Consider the following 16,542-nt stretch of genomic DNA (forward strand, 5'->3'; position numbering starts at 1 on the left):
TCACGGTCTCACAGCTCGTGGGTGCAAGCCCCGCGTCGGGCCACGTGCTGACAGCTCAGAGCCTGGAGCCTGCTTCGGGTTCTGTGTCTCCCTCTCTCTCTGCCCCTAATCCACTTGCATTCTGTCTCTGTCTCTCTCAAAAATAAATAAACATTAAAAAAAAATTTTTTTTTTAATGAAACGTGTGATAACTTGATTGGACCCTAGATTGGGGGTGGGGAAGACAGCTTAGAGAGTGTTATTGGGACAATTGTGGGACATTTCAATATTGGCTGTATTTTAAATAACATGCTTCAAATCAGTTAAATATCCTGACTGTGAAATGAATTCCCTGAATACTTGTCAGTAAACAGATGCCACAGGATTTTGGGGTAAAGGGGCACGAATCCTTTCAAAGGATTCAGCACTCACCTCCCAAATCTTTGTTTCTTTGTATTCCATGTACCTATTTGTCTTTACAGGTCTAGAGAGAAAGCAAATGTGGCAAAACGGTAACAAATGATGGATATGTAGATGAAGGCTATATGAGTTGTCATTAGACAATGTTTGCAACTTTCCTGTGGGTTTGGAGTTTTCCAGATGCAAAGTTGGGGAAATTTTTTTTTTTTTAAGTTTATTTATTTTGAGAGAGACCGAGAAAGCAAGTGGGGGTGGGGAAGAGAGAGGAGAGAGAGAATCCCCAGCAGGCTCTGTGCTGTCCGTGCAGAGCCCCACACGGGGCTCAGTCCCACGACAGTGAGATCGTGACTGGAGGCTTAACCGACCGAGCCACCCGGGCGCCTCACCATTTTCCTAATAATTTCTCGTATTGATTTATGTGTAGAAATGCTTGAAATAGCTTACATGTCCAAAATTAGGTGAAATCCAGGAAGCTCGGAGGCGGCCTGGACTACTGTCATTAAATCCCTAGTGCCTCGTGTCTTTCCTGGTGTGCGTTAAAAATTTCTTTCTTTGCCCTTTGTTTTTATGGAGCTCTAACTCATATCCAGAGATTACATAAAGCACATAAATCTTAAGCGAACAGCTCGGTTGTTAGAGGTGTATGCACACTCCCTTGTAAACATTTCAACATAAAGAATATTTTCAGCACCGCGGAAAACCCCCTCATTCTCTCTCCTAGGTAATCGCACTCCTCACCAGCAAAGGGTAATGTTATTCTGATTCCATCACCAAACACCAGGTTTGCCTGTTTGTGAACTTCATTTAGATGACCTCATACAGTATATATATTTTTTTATGTCTAGCTTCTCCCTTTAATAATGCTGTCGCACGTAGCAGTGGCTATTGTCTTCCGCGGCCCTATAATCTTTTACTGTATGAACGATACCGCAATTTAGAAATCCATTCTGCTGTTGATGGGCACTTGGGTTGCCTCTTGTTTGTGAATCAAGTAGCTATGAAGACCCTTGTACATGTCCTTCATGGACAAACATCCGTCTCTGTTGACTATTCATCCAGGAGTGGAATTTCTAGGTCCCAAGATATACATATTTTTAGCTTTGGTAGATATCGACAAGAGCGTTTTGTACAACAGTTGTTCTAATTTACAGGCTCACCAAGAATACGCGAGCATTCGGGTTGCTTCACATCTTTGCCAACACTTGATATTGTCATCCTTTTGATTTTAGCCATTCGAGGGGCACCTGGGTGGCTCAGTCGGCTGAGTGTCTGACTTCGGCTCAGATCTTGTGGTTCGTGGGTTCGAGCCCCGCGTCGGGCTCTGTGCCGACAGCTCGGAGCCTGGAGCCCGCTTCGGATTCTGCGTCTCCCTCTCTCTCTGCCCCTCCCCCGCTCGTGCTCTGTCTCTGTCTCTCAAAAATAAAAAAATACCATTAAAATTATTTTTTAGCCATTCCGGTGAGCTACTATTCCATTGCAATTTTTATATTAGACATTTATTAAATGCATCAATGAAAATGATATGCCTCCAAAATGGACTATTATATAGCTACAAACAAACGTGTGTGCAAAGATTTAATATTCTGTGGATGCATACTTATGTTCAAGATGAAAAATAATACATAAACTTGGCTTGTAGTGTCTGTTGTTTTTATTTTTAGTAGTATACATATTAACAAAGAGGACTAGAAGAAATTCACCCAGATGTTAGTGGTTGGTTCTGGAGGATGGGATTAGTCTCTTTTTCCTCATGCTTTTCTGTAATCACGAGATGTTGTACAATGAGCAAAAATTACTTTTAAAAACAAAAGAAAACAACAAAGATTCTTTTCGGGAACAGTGTCTGCCTAGGAAAGTGAACCTCTTGGGTCAAAAACTAAGCTGTACGTCTCTGGGCCTGTTTTCTCCCCCGTAGTGCGAGCCCACGGCACGGCCATGGAATGACGCTTGTCTCCACGGACGCGCTCAGGCAGTGACAGCTTTTGAAAACAGTACTCCCGGGATTGCCCAGGAGGCAGCACCCTTCAGGGGGAGTGAGAAAATGAGAGAAAACGTCCAGGTTGAGGCAACGTGGCGGATTTCTGCCGGATCCTGAATTCCTCAGGGCCCGGTGAGAGGGTTTCTGGGATGAGGGGAGGCAAGGGGAACAGAAGTGGGCATCCTGGGCCACACAGGGATCAGGGACAGCGCCGAGGATGCTGGGAGGGCTGGCTGGGCCTTCCTGGGCTCCCGGAGCAGGGGCGGTGGGGAGCACGTGGCAGGGCCAGCAGGAGGGAGGGGGTCTAGGGCTCCCCCTTCACCACCACCCCCCCCCCGGCCACCATATGACCCGGTCACTCAGCGCATGCGTCCTTGAAGAATCCTGAAACGTTAACTGGCCGGGGTCTGGGAGCGTGAGCCCAGTGTAGCTGGCGCCTTGTTCCTGTCTCCAGCATCCCACTTGGTTTCCAATCCCACTTTCACTTCTACATTCCCACCTCTCCACTGTGTTGCTTTGTATTCCTGGTATTTAACGTGGCTCTGTTTTCTGCAGAAACTCGGGCAACTGCTCCAAGCCACAAGTGTGCAGAATCAATCCAGCTGATGTGAGAGGCCCAAGCTTTACTACTAAAAAGAAAGGAAGAAAGGAAAAGAAAGAAGGAAGGAAGGAGGGAAGGAAGGAAGGAAGGAAGGAAGGAAGGAAGATGGAAGGAAGGAAGGAAGGAAAGAGAGAAAGAAAGAAAGAAGACAGAAGGAAGGAAGGAAGGAAGGAAGGAAGGAAGGAAGGAAGGAAGGAAAGAAAGAAAGAAAGAAGATGGAAGGAAGGAAGGGAAGGAAGGAAGGAAGGAAGGAAGAAAGGAAGGAAAGAAAGAGAAGGAAAGAAGGAAGGAAGGAAGACGGAAGGAAGGAAAGAAAGAAAGAAAAGGAAAGAAAAGAAAGAAAGAGAAGGAAAGAAGGAAGGAAGACGGAAGGAAGGAAAGAAAGAAAAGGAAAGAAAAGAAAGAAAGAAAGAAAGAAAGAAAGAAAGAAAGAAAGAAAGAAAGAAAACTCCCTAGGTGACTCTAAGGGACAGCCAGGGTTGACGACCAGCGGTATATCCCTGCTTTTTCTTTTGTTTTGAACACAGCAAACATGTACTTTTTATTATTTTGTCAACGCCACCTCATTCCAAGTCTTTCTGACACTATTCTCAGAGGGGCTGGACGCTGAGCACCTCCATCTCTGATTTCTGTGTCCACCCTCCCTTTTGCGGCTCATGCCTTCTAAAACGTTACAAGATCGGAGAGCTGACCTGTGGCCTGATCGTCTTCAGATGTCTCTTTTTTCCTTCACCATCGGGACGATTCGCGACAGAGATCGATTCTTGAGAGATGCGAACGCAGAATCATTTCGTAGTTTTCTCTCATCTTTTTGCACGCTAATTTCATACGGTTTGGAGGGCACGTCGATGTCTAGCCGTCCCTTCTAGGTGTCATTAAGGATGTTTATGTCGCCAATAAATATATGCGATGGGCTCTCGGGAGGTCTCGAGCACGGGCTTCACGCGGGCAAAGCGGTTCTGCGGTACACTCGGGGGCCGGGAGTCTTTCCGTCTTTCTGCTCTGCAAATGCAAGGCACTGGCTCTGGCCCCAGGCCGGCCCACCCGAGGGTCACAAGGTGGCTATAGAGGTTTCCATCGTGACATCCATAATAATGTCCGGAGGCAAAACAGTCTCCTGTAAGGTCCCCTTGGGAGTGAGAACTTTCTGTAGAAACACCATCAGCCGAGTTCCCTTCCAGTTCCGTTTGCCAGGATCGGTCCCATGGCCGCCTCTAAACCATCACGCCTAAGGGAATGGGAGTTAGCCTGGGAGCTGGGACAAGGCCACGCTTCCCTGAGCCACATGGGGGAGGAGGGCGAAGAGTGGGAAAAAAAAAAAAAAAATCAGAGCCCTGCCAGCGAGGAAGAGGGGAGTGTGTTGGAGAAGCACTCAGCAGGGTCAGGCTTAATTACTTTGATCATCACAGAAATCTACGAGGACACAACCATGAGACGGCATTTCCACGAGCCAAGAGCCAACGGATCGTCTTGGTGAATAAGAACTCCAGCGAGGTCCCGGGGCGCCTGGGCGGCTCAGTAGGTTGAGCGTCTGACTTCAGCTCAGGTCATGATCTCACTTTTTGTGAGTTCAAGCCCCGCATCGGGCTCGTGGGTCACGGGCAGAGCCCCCCTCGGATCTTCTGTTTCCCTCTCTGCCCCTCCCCTGCTCACGCACACCCGTGCTCTCTCTCACAAATAAACGTAAAAAAAACAAAACAAAACAAAACAAAACAAAACAAAAAACTCCAGGGAGGTCCTGCTCCTTCGGCACAAGTACCTTGCCTCAGTGGTTCCTGGATTCAGAAATCAGTAGCCCGAATCTGAAGCGTTAGCCCGTATTTTTGCCTCCTCTCCCCATCATCAGACACTTCTCACCCACCTCACCCCTCACATCTGTGAAGTTCCATGTATGTGTCTAGGCACGGCCCTGCTTCCCACCCCTTTCGGCCTCTTTTGAACAACGTACACGTCTGTTTTTACATTTTAGTCAATAAATCTCATCTCAAATTTTGAATCGCGTTCTTCTGTTAACACGTCTAGTTCTAGGATTATCGTCCAAGCTCTATAACCTGGTATCCATATCTGAAGCCATGTCTCACTGGTGAATTACTGGGTCCTCTACTTTTCCTCTAATGTAAGGCTTATTTTTAAGATCTCCCCACTTCATGTCTTCGTTTTAAAAGTCTCTAAACATAGGGGCGCCCGGGTGGCTCAGTCGGTTGAGCGTCCGACTTCAGCTCAGGTCACGATCTCAAGGTTCACGGGTCTGAGCCCCGCGTCGGGCTCCGTGCTGGCCGCTCGGAGCCTGGAGCCTGCTTCGGATTCTGTGTCTCCCTCTCTCTCTGCCCCTCCCCTGCTCACGCTCTCTCTCAAAAATATACGGTAAAAAAAAACTTTTTACAAGTCTCCATATACTTTCTGACATTTTTGCAAGCTACTTTTTGTAGAGTCCCTGTTGATGCCTGGCATTTAATTTTTGCCATAAAGACTTCTGACAGCTTTGCCAGCTTGCCAGATAAGTTCTTAGGCAAAACAGTGCTCTCGATATTTATTTTAAAATAACCTTATGACCCTACAAAATAGGTATTATTCTTATTCTATATGAAAAAAAAAAAAAAAATCAAAGCCCACAGATGAAACAACTTGTTCCAAGTCGCTAGCTTGAAGCCAGGCCTGACTCCGAAGCCCGGGTATTCTCATGGCATTCTGAAATCTGAGGACTGAGGACCAGTCGAATGGACTGTTAAAAAGTGCTTCTGAGAAGCACGAGGGCAAAAAGTGGCACACAGATTGGTGGAACCCAGGAAGCGATGCCCCCAGAGAACCAGGGGACCCGAGACGGCCAGGTTCCAGACTACTGGAAAAACGATCTTATCGGGCAGACCGCTGTACTAAACAGCCCCCAACGTTTTCTTGTCGTGTGCAGTGTCTGGCAAGTCCAGAAGCAGCCCCCAGCGGAACCCGAGGTTCCAGGACCACTTCCTGTCAGCCACTACTCCCCTCTAGATTGTCCCCTCCGTGTATTATTTGAATAAAGTTGCTCTCAGTACACCGTAGACTTCTCTTATGCCAAAACACAGCTCAAGAAATGTAAAAAATAAAAATTAGGTAGTAATGTTTGAATATGTAGTAACTATTCTTTAAACCCGGATAGATTCTCACAACTCAAACACAAATCCCTTCTAAAGGCATTTTAAGAAATGTGTGTTTACCTCTTTTTATTGGTGGAAATCCTAGGAGAAACTGACACTCCCTTTTCTCCAGTGTTGATGTCCTATGTCTACACTGTATTTCTTGAAAGCTGTGATCTTGAAAAAGAGGCAGAACCACAACAACAACAAAATAGTATTCAAGGACAAACATTTGAGAGCATTGTCAAAGACCACCAAATAGTAAGGAAAATGTTTTCATACTCTAGTGCTGGTTTAAACTCTACTCCCCAAGGATTGCGGGTTTCTCACTTAATTTTGCCCATGAACTCTTCCAGGAGCCACGCCCCTCTTGCCGAGTCCCTAAAAGAGCTTCGCGTGCCTTGTGGTCTTGGGAAGAAAGCGCACTAGGTGGCGGGGGGTGGGGGGAGAAGCCGAGGGGGCCGCAGTGGCCACCCGCTGCCGTGGCCAAGACGCCCACTCCACCAGGCTGGGGTGCCCGCGGTTAGAGAGAGGCTGGCGGCCAGAACGGTAGGTTATCCGCCCCCCCTCAAGCCCTCCTCTCACCTGTCTGCTGTCTGGCTACGAAGCGACTGTCAGCTGTCTGCCTACTACAAAGCCGTTATGGGGAAAAAACCGAAGGCTTGCCTGTGACAGTTACCAATAAGGGTGGCGTGAGGGCATGCCGAAGTTTGAGGAGTCATTTCCCTTTGATTTTGGTAAAGGCCGGTGCAGTGCGATTTTACTGCAGGACGTAAGGAAATAAATCGAAGGGAAGAAAAAGAGAAAAGCAGTGAAGAATAGGAAAATGCACCAAAATTACAAGCAGAAGCCATTTAAAAGAAGAAAATATTCTACAACAGATGAAGAAAGTTTTAATTTCTTTTCACATTAAACATTGTCTACCACAATCAGCTAACAGAAATTTCTGCAACATTGGTCAGATGACATAAAACTAAGGATAAATGTTTGTTATGAGAAAACCTCATTTAATGTGACTGACGATGTTAGATACTATATTTTTCATGATAGGAGAAGATACAACCTATCTCGAAGAGAAAGCAAATAATTCAGATCAAGGAGACATGCTGAGGTTTTAATAAAGAAGAAAAGCTTCGCCTTGTCCAGAACACTTAACAGAGTCTAGGATAATTTAGGTAAAAGAGGTGAGTTAGATACCAAGCACTGGGCAGGGTCACAGGCCCATAATTCAGGCTTTATTTACATTACCAGATCTATGCAGCCTTTACCTTTCGGTAAGTGAGCTGTTATTTTTGGCAGAGGGATCTTCAATAGTAGCCTTGGATATGATAAATCATATTGTAATCATCAGGCAGTCCAAGGAACTATTTTAAGAGGGATAGTTGAGTATGTTCGTGTATATACTATTAAGGCATCTAAATTTTTGGTGTTTTCAGTATATAATTTTACTGCTATTTTTTTTTTTTTCATTTTGCACAACAATGTTATTAGGAATTAAGTGACACAATTCTTTCTCTACTAATGAACGAGTTTATCCATTTTGCAAACTTTAAATTGAGGTCTTGTAGAAGGGAAATTTGTAACAGGAGAACACACAGAAAAATATATTGAAAACCAATAGAGAGTATTTTTTAAACCATCATACAAATTCAATCATAATGAACTGATAGTCTTTAACTTTGGAAAAACAGAAGAGCAATTAGAATTAAAACAGGTATTAAAAATAATCACCAGTAGTTTGCTTTACAAAAGAACAGAGCCAGAAATGGCTTAATTGCCCAATGTAGTAACTACCAGATTCTTCTTTAGTCAAACACTAACGGAATTCACATTTGAGCTAGTCAACAAAGCATATAAATATTTAACATCCGGATACAAGATTTTAGTGATAACAGAGACTGCATAATTCTACCCATTGTTGCTCTGTGCACAAATTAACCAGGTTAAATATCAAAGATACACTGTGAATACTCCTGAAACTAACAATGGAATATGACACAAAATTTTTAAAGACTCAGAAATAAAAGTAGAACACAATTTTAACATGGATGAGACGGTGCTTAAACAACAATCAACTTAATCAAGACCTTGAAAATTACCACTGAAATAAATGCACTACGATATTTTATTTTTAGTTTACAGAAAGAATCTCTAAGTACAGGTTGCAGAAAGAAAATGTTTAGTGCTATTTACATTCATTTTAAAACTCTGCTCTATACAAATTTAATTCTGATCAGTATGAACAATATTTTCGTAGATCTACTGCATATAAAGCCTTTTCATCAAAGCACTGACAATGAGTAAAACAACCTGATTACCTTTAGACAAAGCTGACCACTGGAAACCATTTACACTTAAAGTCTTCTTAAGGGCCATGGACACTTAAAGTACAGAACACAATGTCAGCCTGCAACTTCGTTCTCATAAAGGCTAAAGTTATTTATATGGAATATTGTTCTATATACTACACGCCAATCTATATTTAAGTTCTATAGTTAGGTATTTTATAAGTTTTTTATTAAATATATTCTACACATATTTGTAATTTCATCCAGGAAGAATTTCTTCCCAGTGAAAAAATATAAAATCTTTTATATCTTTACAGGTTTAGATGAAACTAGCTCATGCTTTAGTGCTGTGCAAATTGGTTTTAGCATTATCAATTTTTAAATTATTGGTACAAAACAAAAGAATGGCCTCCTTAATCATGTAGTACGCCTTAAAAATCAGCTTTTGATTTTAATACAATTGCAAGCACTAATACCAAATGCAAACTACATAAAGAAACAAAATCGGTCACTATGGAGAATTATTTCAATTTTAAGAATTCATTTGAACCCCAATGAGTGAGTGTGACACTGGACACTTACAGACGAGCAATTTTGGAAAAATCCAATTTGCTGATCTTCAAATACATAAAATTGATAAGTAAATGAGGTTTTCTATTATCTCTGTGCGGCAATGAACGTCTACGAGAATGGAACTGACCCTCCCACGTTAAGGCTAGGAAGCGCACTCGCACCCCTTTTGTGCTGTGTGGACAAGCACTCGGTGACCGCGGGACTGAGGAGTGCAGGTGTGAAAGGAAAAGCAATTCGTTTCGTCAGCTCTCCGCCAAGTGCTTTAAACAACAGGCACGTTTTGTTTTTTCGTTTGTTGCCATGAAAATAGTCACACTCAGTTTTGTACTCTGTGCCAGTGCAGCCACCGTGGCTGACTTTGATAGAATTCACCCAATTTCCATTTCTATTCCATTTTTCCCTCTCCAGTGGGCCCACTAATTAACTTCATTAATTGCCGAGTGTTTTCCAGTGCGGAATTGTGTTTCCGAGCACTTTTAAGGTACCATAAACCATGTTGTAAAATCTGCTGATGAAGAAAATAATGTCAATCTTTTTTAGTGCAAACTATATTTGGAACACTTGATTTGTTAGTTCTGGTGATGAAAACTTCTGTGGCGGCAAAATGGTTTCCGCTAGGAAGGTAACTTGCGAACTACTGTGCACCTAGAGATTGACAGCATCCAAAAACCAATAGATCTTAAAACTGCTCAACAGAAACGAAGATACTAGAAATAAAAACGCATGGTGAAAAAATGTTCTTGGTTCTTTTTACTTTGATGAGGAAAGATGACAGTGTTCATGGGATCATTCAGGTCCATGGATTTACAGGCAGACTCTTCCTAAGGGTTTCCGAAGCAATGTCGGGTCTCTTCTGTCCCAGCAGCGTGAAAGACATAGACCACATGACAGCACACGCAGCACACGGTGTCTACAGGATTACGCAACAATTACTCTCTCCAGTCTTTTCGCGATTCCTCTGACCTAGAGAAAATGCAGAGAAGCCTTGCTTACCAAAGTGCTCGAATCAGGGGCTGGGGGGGAGGGGTGGCATCCAAACATAGTAAGAATTTGTTTTTAATGTCTGCAATTTTTTTTTTTTTAATTAAAAAGCTGTAATTATAATTATAGCCTGTTTTCATTATAGCCTGTTTCCAGGATGTCTGGTTATTTGCTTAACAAGCTCTGTCCATAAACAATGAAAACTTCCTTTCCCTCAGAAGGTTCAGAAAAAAAACCAAGAACCATTTCGAGTGCCTGTCTCCACGGCTCAAGTGAGTAACAACCTCTGTGGTACCCGGCTTACCTTGAGAGTTTGGCTCTGGCAATGTCTCTCTGGCCACCAAATGCATCACCGTTGTTTTGCCAAAAGGAAGTTTTAATGCTATGGGAAAAGCAGAAGGCAGTTTGTGACATACATACTGACCGACTGAAATCACCAGTCGGAACTGAAACCACGTAAAGAATCGATCGCTTTCTGCAGGACTTCCTCAGCAGACTGAACTTCTTACCAGTTAGAGCACGTCTTACAAAATGAGATTAGGTCAATATTCTCAGAAACAATTCAGAAATTATTCTGCCCAGCTATGGCCATTAGTCTGACACAGATATCCGTAATGCTTAAGAAAGGGGACAAGAGAAAATGCTTAAGAAAGGGGACAAGAGAAAATGCATAAGAAAGGGGACAAGAGATGTGGAGAAACAGGAACCCTCTTGCACTGTTGGTGGGAATGCAAATTGGTGCAGCTGCTCTGGAAAGCAGTGTGGAGGTTCCTCAGAAAATTAAAAATAGACCTACCCTACGACCCAGCAATAGCACTGCTAGGAATTTATCCAAGGGATACAGGAGTACTGATGCATAGGGGCACCTGTACCCCAATGTTTATAGCGGCACTCTCAACAATAGCCAAATTATGGAAAGAGCCTAAATGTCCATCAACTGATGAATGGATAAAGAAATTGTGGTTTATATACACAATGGAATACTACGTGGCAATGAGAAAAAATGAAATATGGCCTTTTGTAGCAACGTGGATGGAACTGGAGAGTGTGATGCTAAGTGAAATAAGCCATACAGAGAAAGACAGATACCATATGGTTTCACTCTTATGTGGATCCTGAGAAACATAACAGAAACCCATGGGGGAGGGGAAGGAAAAAAAAAAAAAAAAAGAGGTTAGAGTGGGAGAGAGCCAAAGCATAAGAGACTGTTAAAAACTGAGAACAAACTGAGGGTTGATGGGGGGTGGGAGGGAGGGCAGGGTGGGTGATGGGTATTGAGGAGGGCACCTTTTGGGATGAGCACTGGGTGTTGTATGGAAACCAATTTGACAGTAAATTTCATATATTAAAAAATAAAAAAAATAAAAAAAAAAAAAGAAAGGGGACAAGAGAAAAGGGGACAAGAGGAGAAAAGAAACTAAAAAAATTTTTCGAGACTACCTTTTCTAGATTAGGGAAAAGTTTAGATTAAAAGAGACTTGTTTCTAAATCTAATTATCTGTGAAATATGCAGTCACTTAAGAAAATTACTGCCTTGAACATACCACCGTGGTGTCGAAACAGAAGAAACAACAAACTTAATTTTAAATCTTTATTCTCAACCCTGTAGAATTCAGTTAGAAAACAATTTTCTCTCAAAGGTTACTTTAAGAGAATCACTGTCTTGGTATTCTTAATAATCACTGTTTTCTAATTAAGTCTTAATTTAAAAGGTTTTTCTCATTCCTAATAGAACGGTTTTATTATGAAAAGTTTGAGACGTAGAATAATGTAACACACACCCATATGTCCACGAACCACTTGAGCAAATACAAACACTGAGTTTCATGGTGAATGTCTTTGTTATTCTGTATATAAAATTAGAAGCAACCAGTATAAAACAACTTAGGAAGTTATTGCCACAGGCGGGATGTTTCAGGTCTGACATCCAGAACTACGTTCTCTTCACTAACTACAAACTTAAGGCAGGTTTATAATCAGGCAAGTGTGGCCCTCCCGTTACCTGCTTCTGAAATCCTGCTCTATAGGATGATGGTTAACATGCAGATTTAAAGAAGAGTACTAAATACCTTCAATGCTATTAATATTTAACGTAACCAAGGTGAGCTTCCATCTTACTTAAAGTTGGTCAGCCATTATTTGGTCTACTCTCTTGACTTCTCAAGTTCAAGTGAAGTAGGATGGCTCATAAATACACACTACGATGAAAGAAGAGGAGGGACTTTTCCGGAGAATCCCCTAGGTTTGATTTAACAATAAAATGCAAATAAGATTTGCTATTATAAAAAGTCTCATTAAGTGTACTGGGAAAACCTGACTGCACTTAAAGCTGCATATCACTCCCCTTCCATTTCTGGACTCTATCTAGTAAGCCAGATCTGGGTTGAAAATCACATCTCTGCGACTTGCCAACAGGAGACGAGTCACGGGCAAGTCAGTCACCTGCTCCCAGGCCTCAGTTTCCCGTGCCCAAATTGGAGATGGCAATTCTGTCACCTGCCCCTTCCAGCTGTATTGATTAAATGAAGTAATCCAAGGAAAGTGCTTACGGGGCTCGGAACAAAGAAAGCAGGCGGTAAACACCACCCTGTTCTGGTCATCATCAGTTTGAGAAAGCAACGAATCTCAGAAAACAGGTAAGTGAATGGAGACGCTGCTCAGGCCTGGGAAGCTGCTGGGTAAAGGTTTACCATTTGAAGCTACACATTTGATGGGGATTATTATTTTTCTTCTGCATTTGAATTTTAACTAGAAATAGTAGATATTGATGCTAACAGTATCAAAGAAGGTAAAGGGAAGAGGGATACAAGAATGTAAGAGGCTTTCTCTTTCCTTCTCTGCGGATGCCTCTGCTTTCTACTGTGACACCGTACAATATCCACAACAGTTTTCAACCTTACATAAAAATCACCCAGGAATTCAATTATTCCAGTTGTAGACTGGGAGATGGGGAGGGGGAGAGGAAAAAGAGAGAGGGAGGGAGAGAGAGAGAAAGAGAGGGAGGGAGGGAAAGAGACTGCGAGAGAGAGAGAGCTTTCCTCCAACTAGCCAGCATGCAGAAATCTGCATTTTTCAAAATAAGTATTCCAGCTGATTCTTATGCCAGAGTCTCCGGCACATTTTGGGAAACAATGATCTGGAATGTATTGGATGTCAAACTTGTAGCTGATCTTATTTTCTTTTATCCTTCTTTATCCTTAATAAGACAGTTATCATACCATTTCTTTGGTAGACTGAAATTCTATGCAACTAAAAGGTTGTATCTCAAAAAAGGACATTCAGGGCTATGTTTTAAGGAAACTTGGTAACAAAAAAATTACTAGAAGCACCAAGTCTCCTGGTTTAACCACCCACAAAGTGCCTGAACCCCACCCATGGCTGTACCTACTACTTGTACGGAACCAATAACAAGGATTTCACTCTTTTCCCTTAGTGATATATCCCTTCTTTAGGCAGCCTGACATGTTCACATAATTTTGTACTGAATAATCTGTCCACTTGATTTCCAGCTGTTGGTCCTAAGTCTAATTCAGAGGTTAAACCAGAGCAAGTCTCAAGCCATGCAAACCTAGCCTACGCCCTTCTCCACACAAGCCATTCAAACATCTGAAGACAGTTACTACGGCCCTGTGTACCGTCTCCTTTATTATCCACACTCAAGAACACACGGAGACTAAAAAGAACAATTGTGACCAAGAAACAAACAGTAGAATGTTATTATTCAACCTTTATCAAACACCCAGGTATACTGATCAACTTGAAAGGTCTGGCTTATGCTTCCATGTTATTTGTCTAAATCACTAAGACCAGAAGTCGTTTATTTTGTTTTTGAAAATATTGACAGCAATACAGAAGGAAAATAGTAACAAGTCAATCTGTTAATTATACAAACACAAATTCCAAAGAAGTACTAGTAAAAATTTACACTTTAATGGGAATGAATCAGGAGTTTGATTTTAACACAAATCCCATGATCTTCCTTTAATACAAAGTTGAAACTTTGGGGCCACAACAAAAAGATAATGAAAGACGTAAGGGAAATTTCTCACATACGTCAATACTCAAACGGAAACAGAGTCTCAAGATTCATCCATGCAGTTAAGATATTAAACTCAATCAACATCACAAGAGCTTATATGCAGCAGAGACAATCAAGTAAAGACTAAAGATAGCCTATCCTTCATGAAGGAGTTGGTCCATGCAACTTTGTGAAAGATCTATAAAAAGAACAACAAAACCAAAAAAAAAAAAAAAAAAAAAAAAAGCTGTATTTTATTTATTTAGTTTTACTTATTTGTTTCAAATGTGTAATATATACTTGGAAAAGAACCATCTACAGGCAAAAAAAAAGATTGGGGGGTCAGCTACCTGGAGATGAATGGACTTGCCGAGAGATCAATAGCCTCTAATAACTTATTTTATTTTAATGCTTAGTTTATATCACTCATTCATTCTTCAATTTATTTCAGCTAAGACACACACACACACACACACACACACACACACACACACACACAGTTCACTGATTTCTCCTACCTGCCCCCTCTGGCAACCACAAATCTGTTCTGTGAGCTTGGTTTGTTCGTTTCTGTATTTATCGATCGTCCTCATATCAAAGAGCATGTGGTGTTTGTCTTTCTCTAACTTATTTCACTTATTTCCATGTTGTAAATGGCAAGACTTCATTCTTTTTTATGGCTGGCTAATATTCCTGTGTGTGTGTGTGTGTGTGTGTGTGTGTGTCCCATTTTCTTCAGAAATGCGTATCATCAATAAACACAGGTTGCTTCTACATCTTGACTATGTAAACGATGCTGCAACGAATATGGTGCGGCTATCTTTTTGGAGTCAGGGTTTTCATTTTTTCAGGTAAAAACACAGAAGTGAAGTTGCTGGAACATATGGTGGTTCTATTTTTTACTATTTTGAAAACATTTTTCAAAGCTACATTTTGAAAGTAGCTCGGTAGACAGCAGCACTTTTTAGACTAGTTATCTAACACTGCCACTGAACCCTGGTCGTGAGTGAAATGCTGTCCTGCAATGCTCCATCTGCCTGATACTGTCATCATAAATCATTCGCATCCATCTTCGCCGGCCCTTATCACCCCCTACGCTGAGTGGGTTTTATCCGTTTCCACTACGCAATACTAATGCACCCTGAGGATTCTATCTTGTTCGACCCTGTATCTCCGTGTGGCATGTAAGAAATAAATACATGCTGAAGGAACGAATGAAAATATCCTACCTTTGAGGAAACACAGTAAACATTTCATTGTTAGGTTTAGAGAAAAAAGTCATGCTATATTTAAACAAAAATATAAAAGTAGATCACCTCATTTGCCTACCAATCTCTAATTATCAGAATATACTTACAAACCCTGCTGGTGGTAGAGAATGTACCCCATTAGGAGGCACTATTGAGCTACATTTCTCCAATCACATGTAAAGAGCAGTAGTACCAAAAAAGTGTTTATTGTGTGCCAAGCACTGTTCTAAGTGCTCTGAAGACAGACTAATTTGACCCTCCCGACCTAGGAGGTAGGCACTGTTGTTAGCCCATTTTATTGATGAGAAAAGTGAGGTAGCTACCCCAAGGGTACAGAGAAGGAAGTGGTGGCGCTAGGATACAGCTTAGACCATCTGGTTCTAAATCTGCTTTTAATCCCCGTACTACACTGTCTCTCTGATGTTACTCCTTTACCTTCATTCTTGCACGACGGGCAATTGTATCAGTTAGAGTCAAACTGAAAACAAATTATCATAAATTTTTCCTACTTTGTGTGTCTGGCTTTAACTTAAAAATATTACATCTGATTTATATTATCTAAAAAGTACAATAAAATTAAATTCACAAAATAATAGGTATAGACTACTTCTAATGAGAGTTTATTTCATAAGGGAGTAAATACTTATCACAGTGCTAAACTTAAATTTATGAGAATGCAAAATGTAAAGAATAGGCAGAATTTATGAGTTTGAAATTATAATTTTTTTGTAAAATCAGACAATAGCATTTAAAAATGTTTTTTTTAATTAAAAAACTTTTTTTTTAACGTTTTATTTATTTTTGAGACAGGGAGAGACAGAGCATGAACGGGGGAGGGTCAGAGAGAGGGAGACACAGAATCTCAAACAGGCTCCAGGCTCTGAGCTGTCAGCACAGAGCCCGACACGGGGCTCGAACTCACGGACTGCGAGATCGTGCCCTGAGCCGAAGTCGGCCGCTTAACCGACTGAGCCACCCAGGTGCCCCTAAAAAATGTTTTTTAACATTTATTCATTTTTAAGAGACAGAGAGAGACAGAGCACGAGCGGCGGAGGGGCAGAAAGAGAGGAAGACACATAATCCAAACCAGGCTCCAGGCTCTGAACTGACGGACGGTGAGATCATGACCTGAGCCAAAGGCAGCGCGGCCCTTAACTGAGCCACCCAGGTGCCCCCAGACAAGGCATTTAAACAAACAAATGAATAATGCTGCATGAAGTAAACATTAAATCCCATTACAAAGGTGATTATTACCTCCTAATGTGACATTTCCATGTAGAAATCGTCCTTGATAAATAAGTCGTAGAATATTTGGACTGCTGACCTGTTCTTCCTCCCAGT

General features: G+C 41.8%; 1 protein-coding gene across 1 annotated transcript in view; it reads right to left on the reverse strand.

Annotated features, from left to right (window-relative positions):
• Positions 1-9,687: 9,687 nt before the first annotated feature.
• The window catches only part of UBL3 (ubiquitin like 3), a 64,554-nt gene continuing 57,699 nt past the window's right edge, over positions 9,688-16,542 (reverse strand). Inside the window, exons 3-5 of the mRNA XM_049647417.1 lie at positions 16,456-16,542; positions 10,238-10,315; positions 9,688-9,915 (exon numbers count right to left, since the gene is read on the reverse strand). Coding sequence (XP_049503374.1) covers positions 9,863-9,915; positions 10,238-10,315; positions 16,456-16,542 — 218 coding nt within the window. The 3' untranslated portion in view covers positions 9,688-9,862. The remainder of the gene's footprint in view (positions 9,916-10,237; positions 10,316-16,455) is intronic.

Source organism: Panthera uncia, assembly GCF_023721935.1.
Source record: "Panthera uncia isolate 11264 chromosome A1 unlocalized genomic scaffold, Puncia_PCG_1.0 HiC_scaffold_16, whole genome shotgun sequence".
NCBI lineage: Eukaryota > Metazoa > Chordata > Mammalia > Carnivora > Felidae > Panthera > Panthera uncia.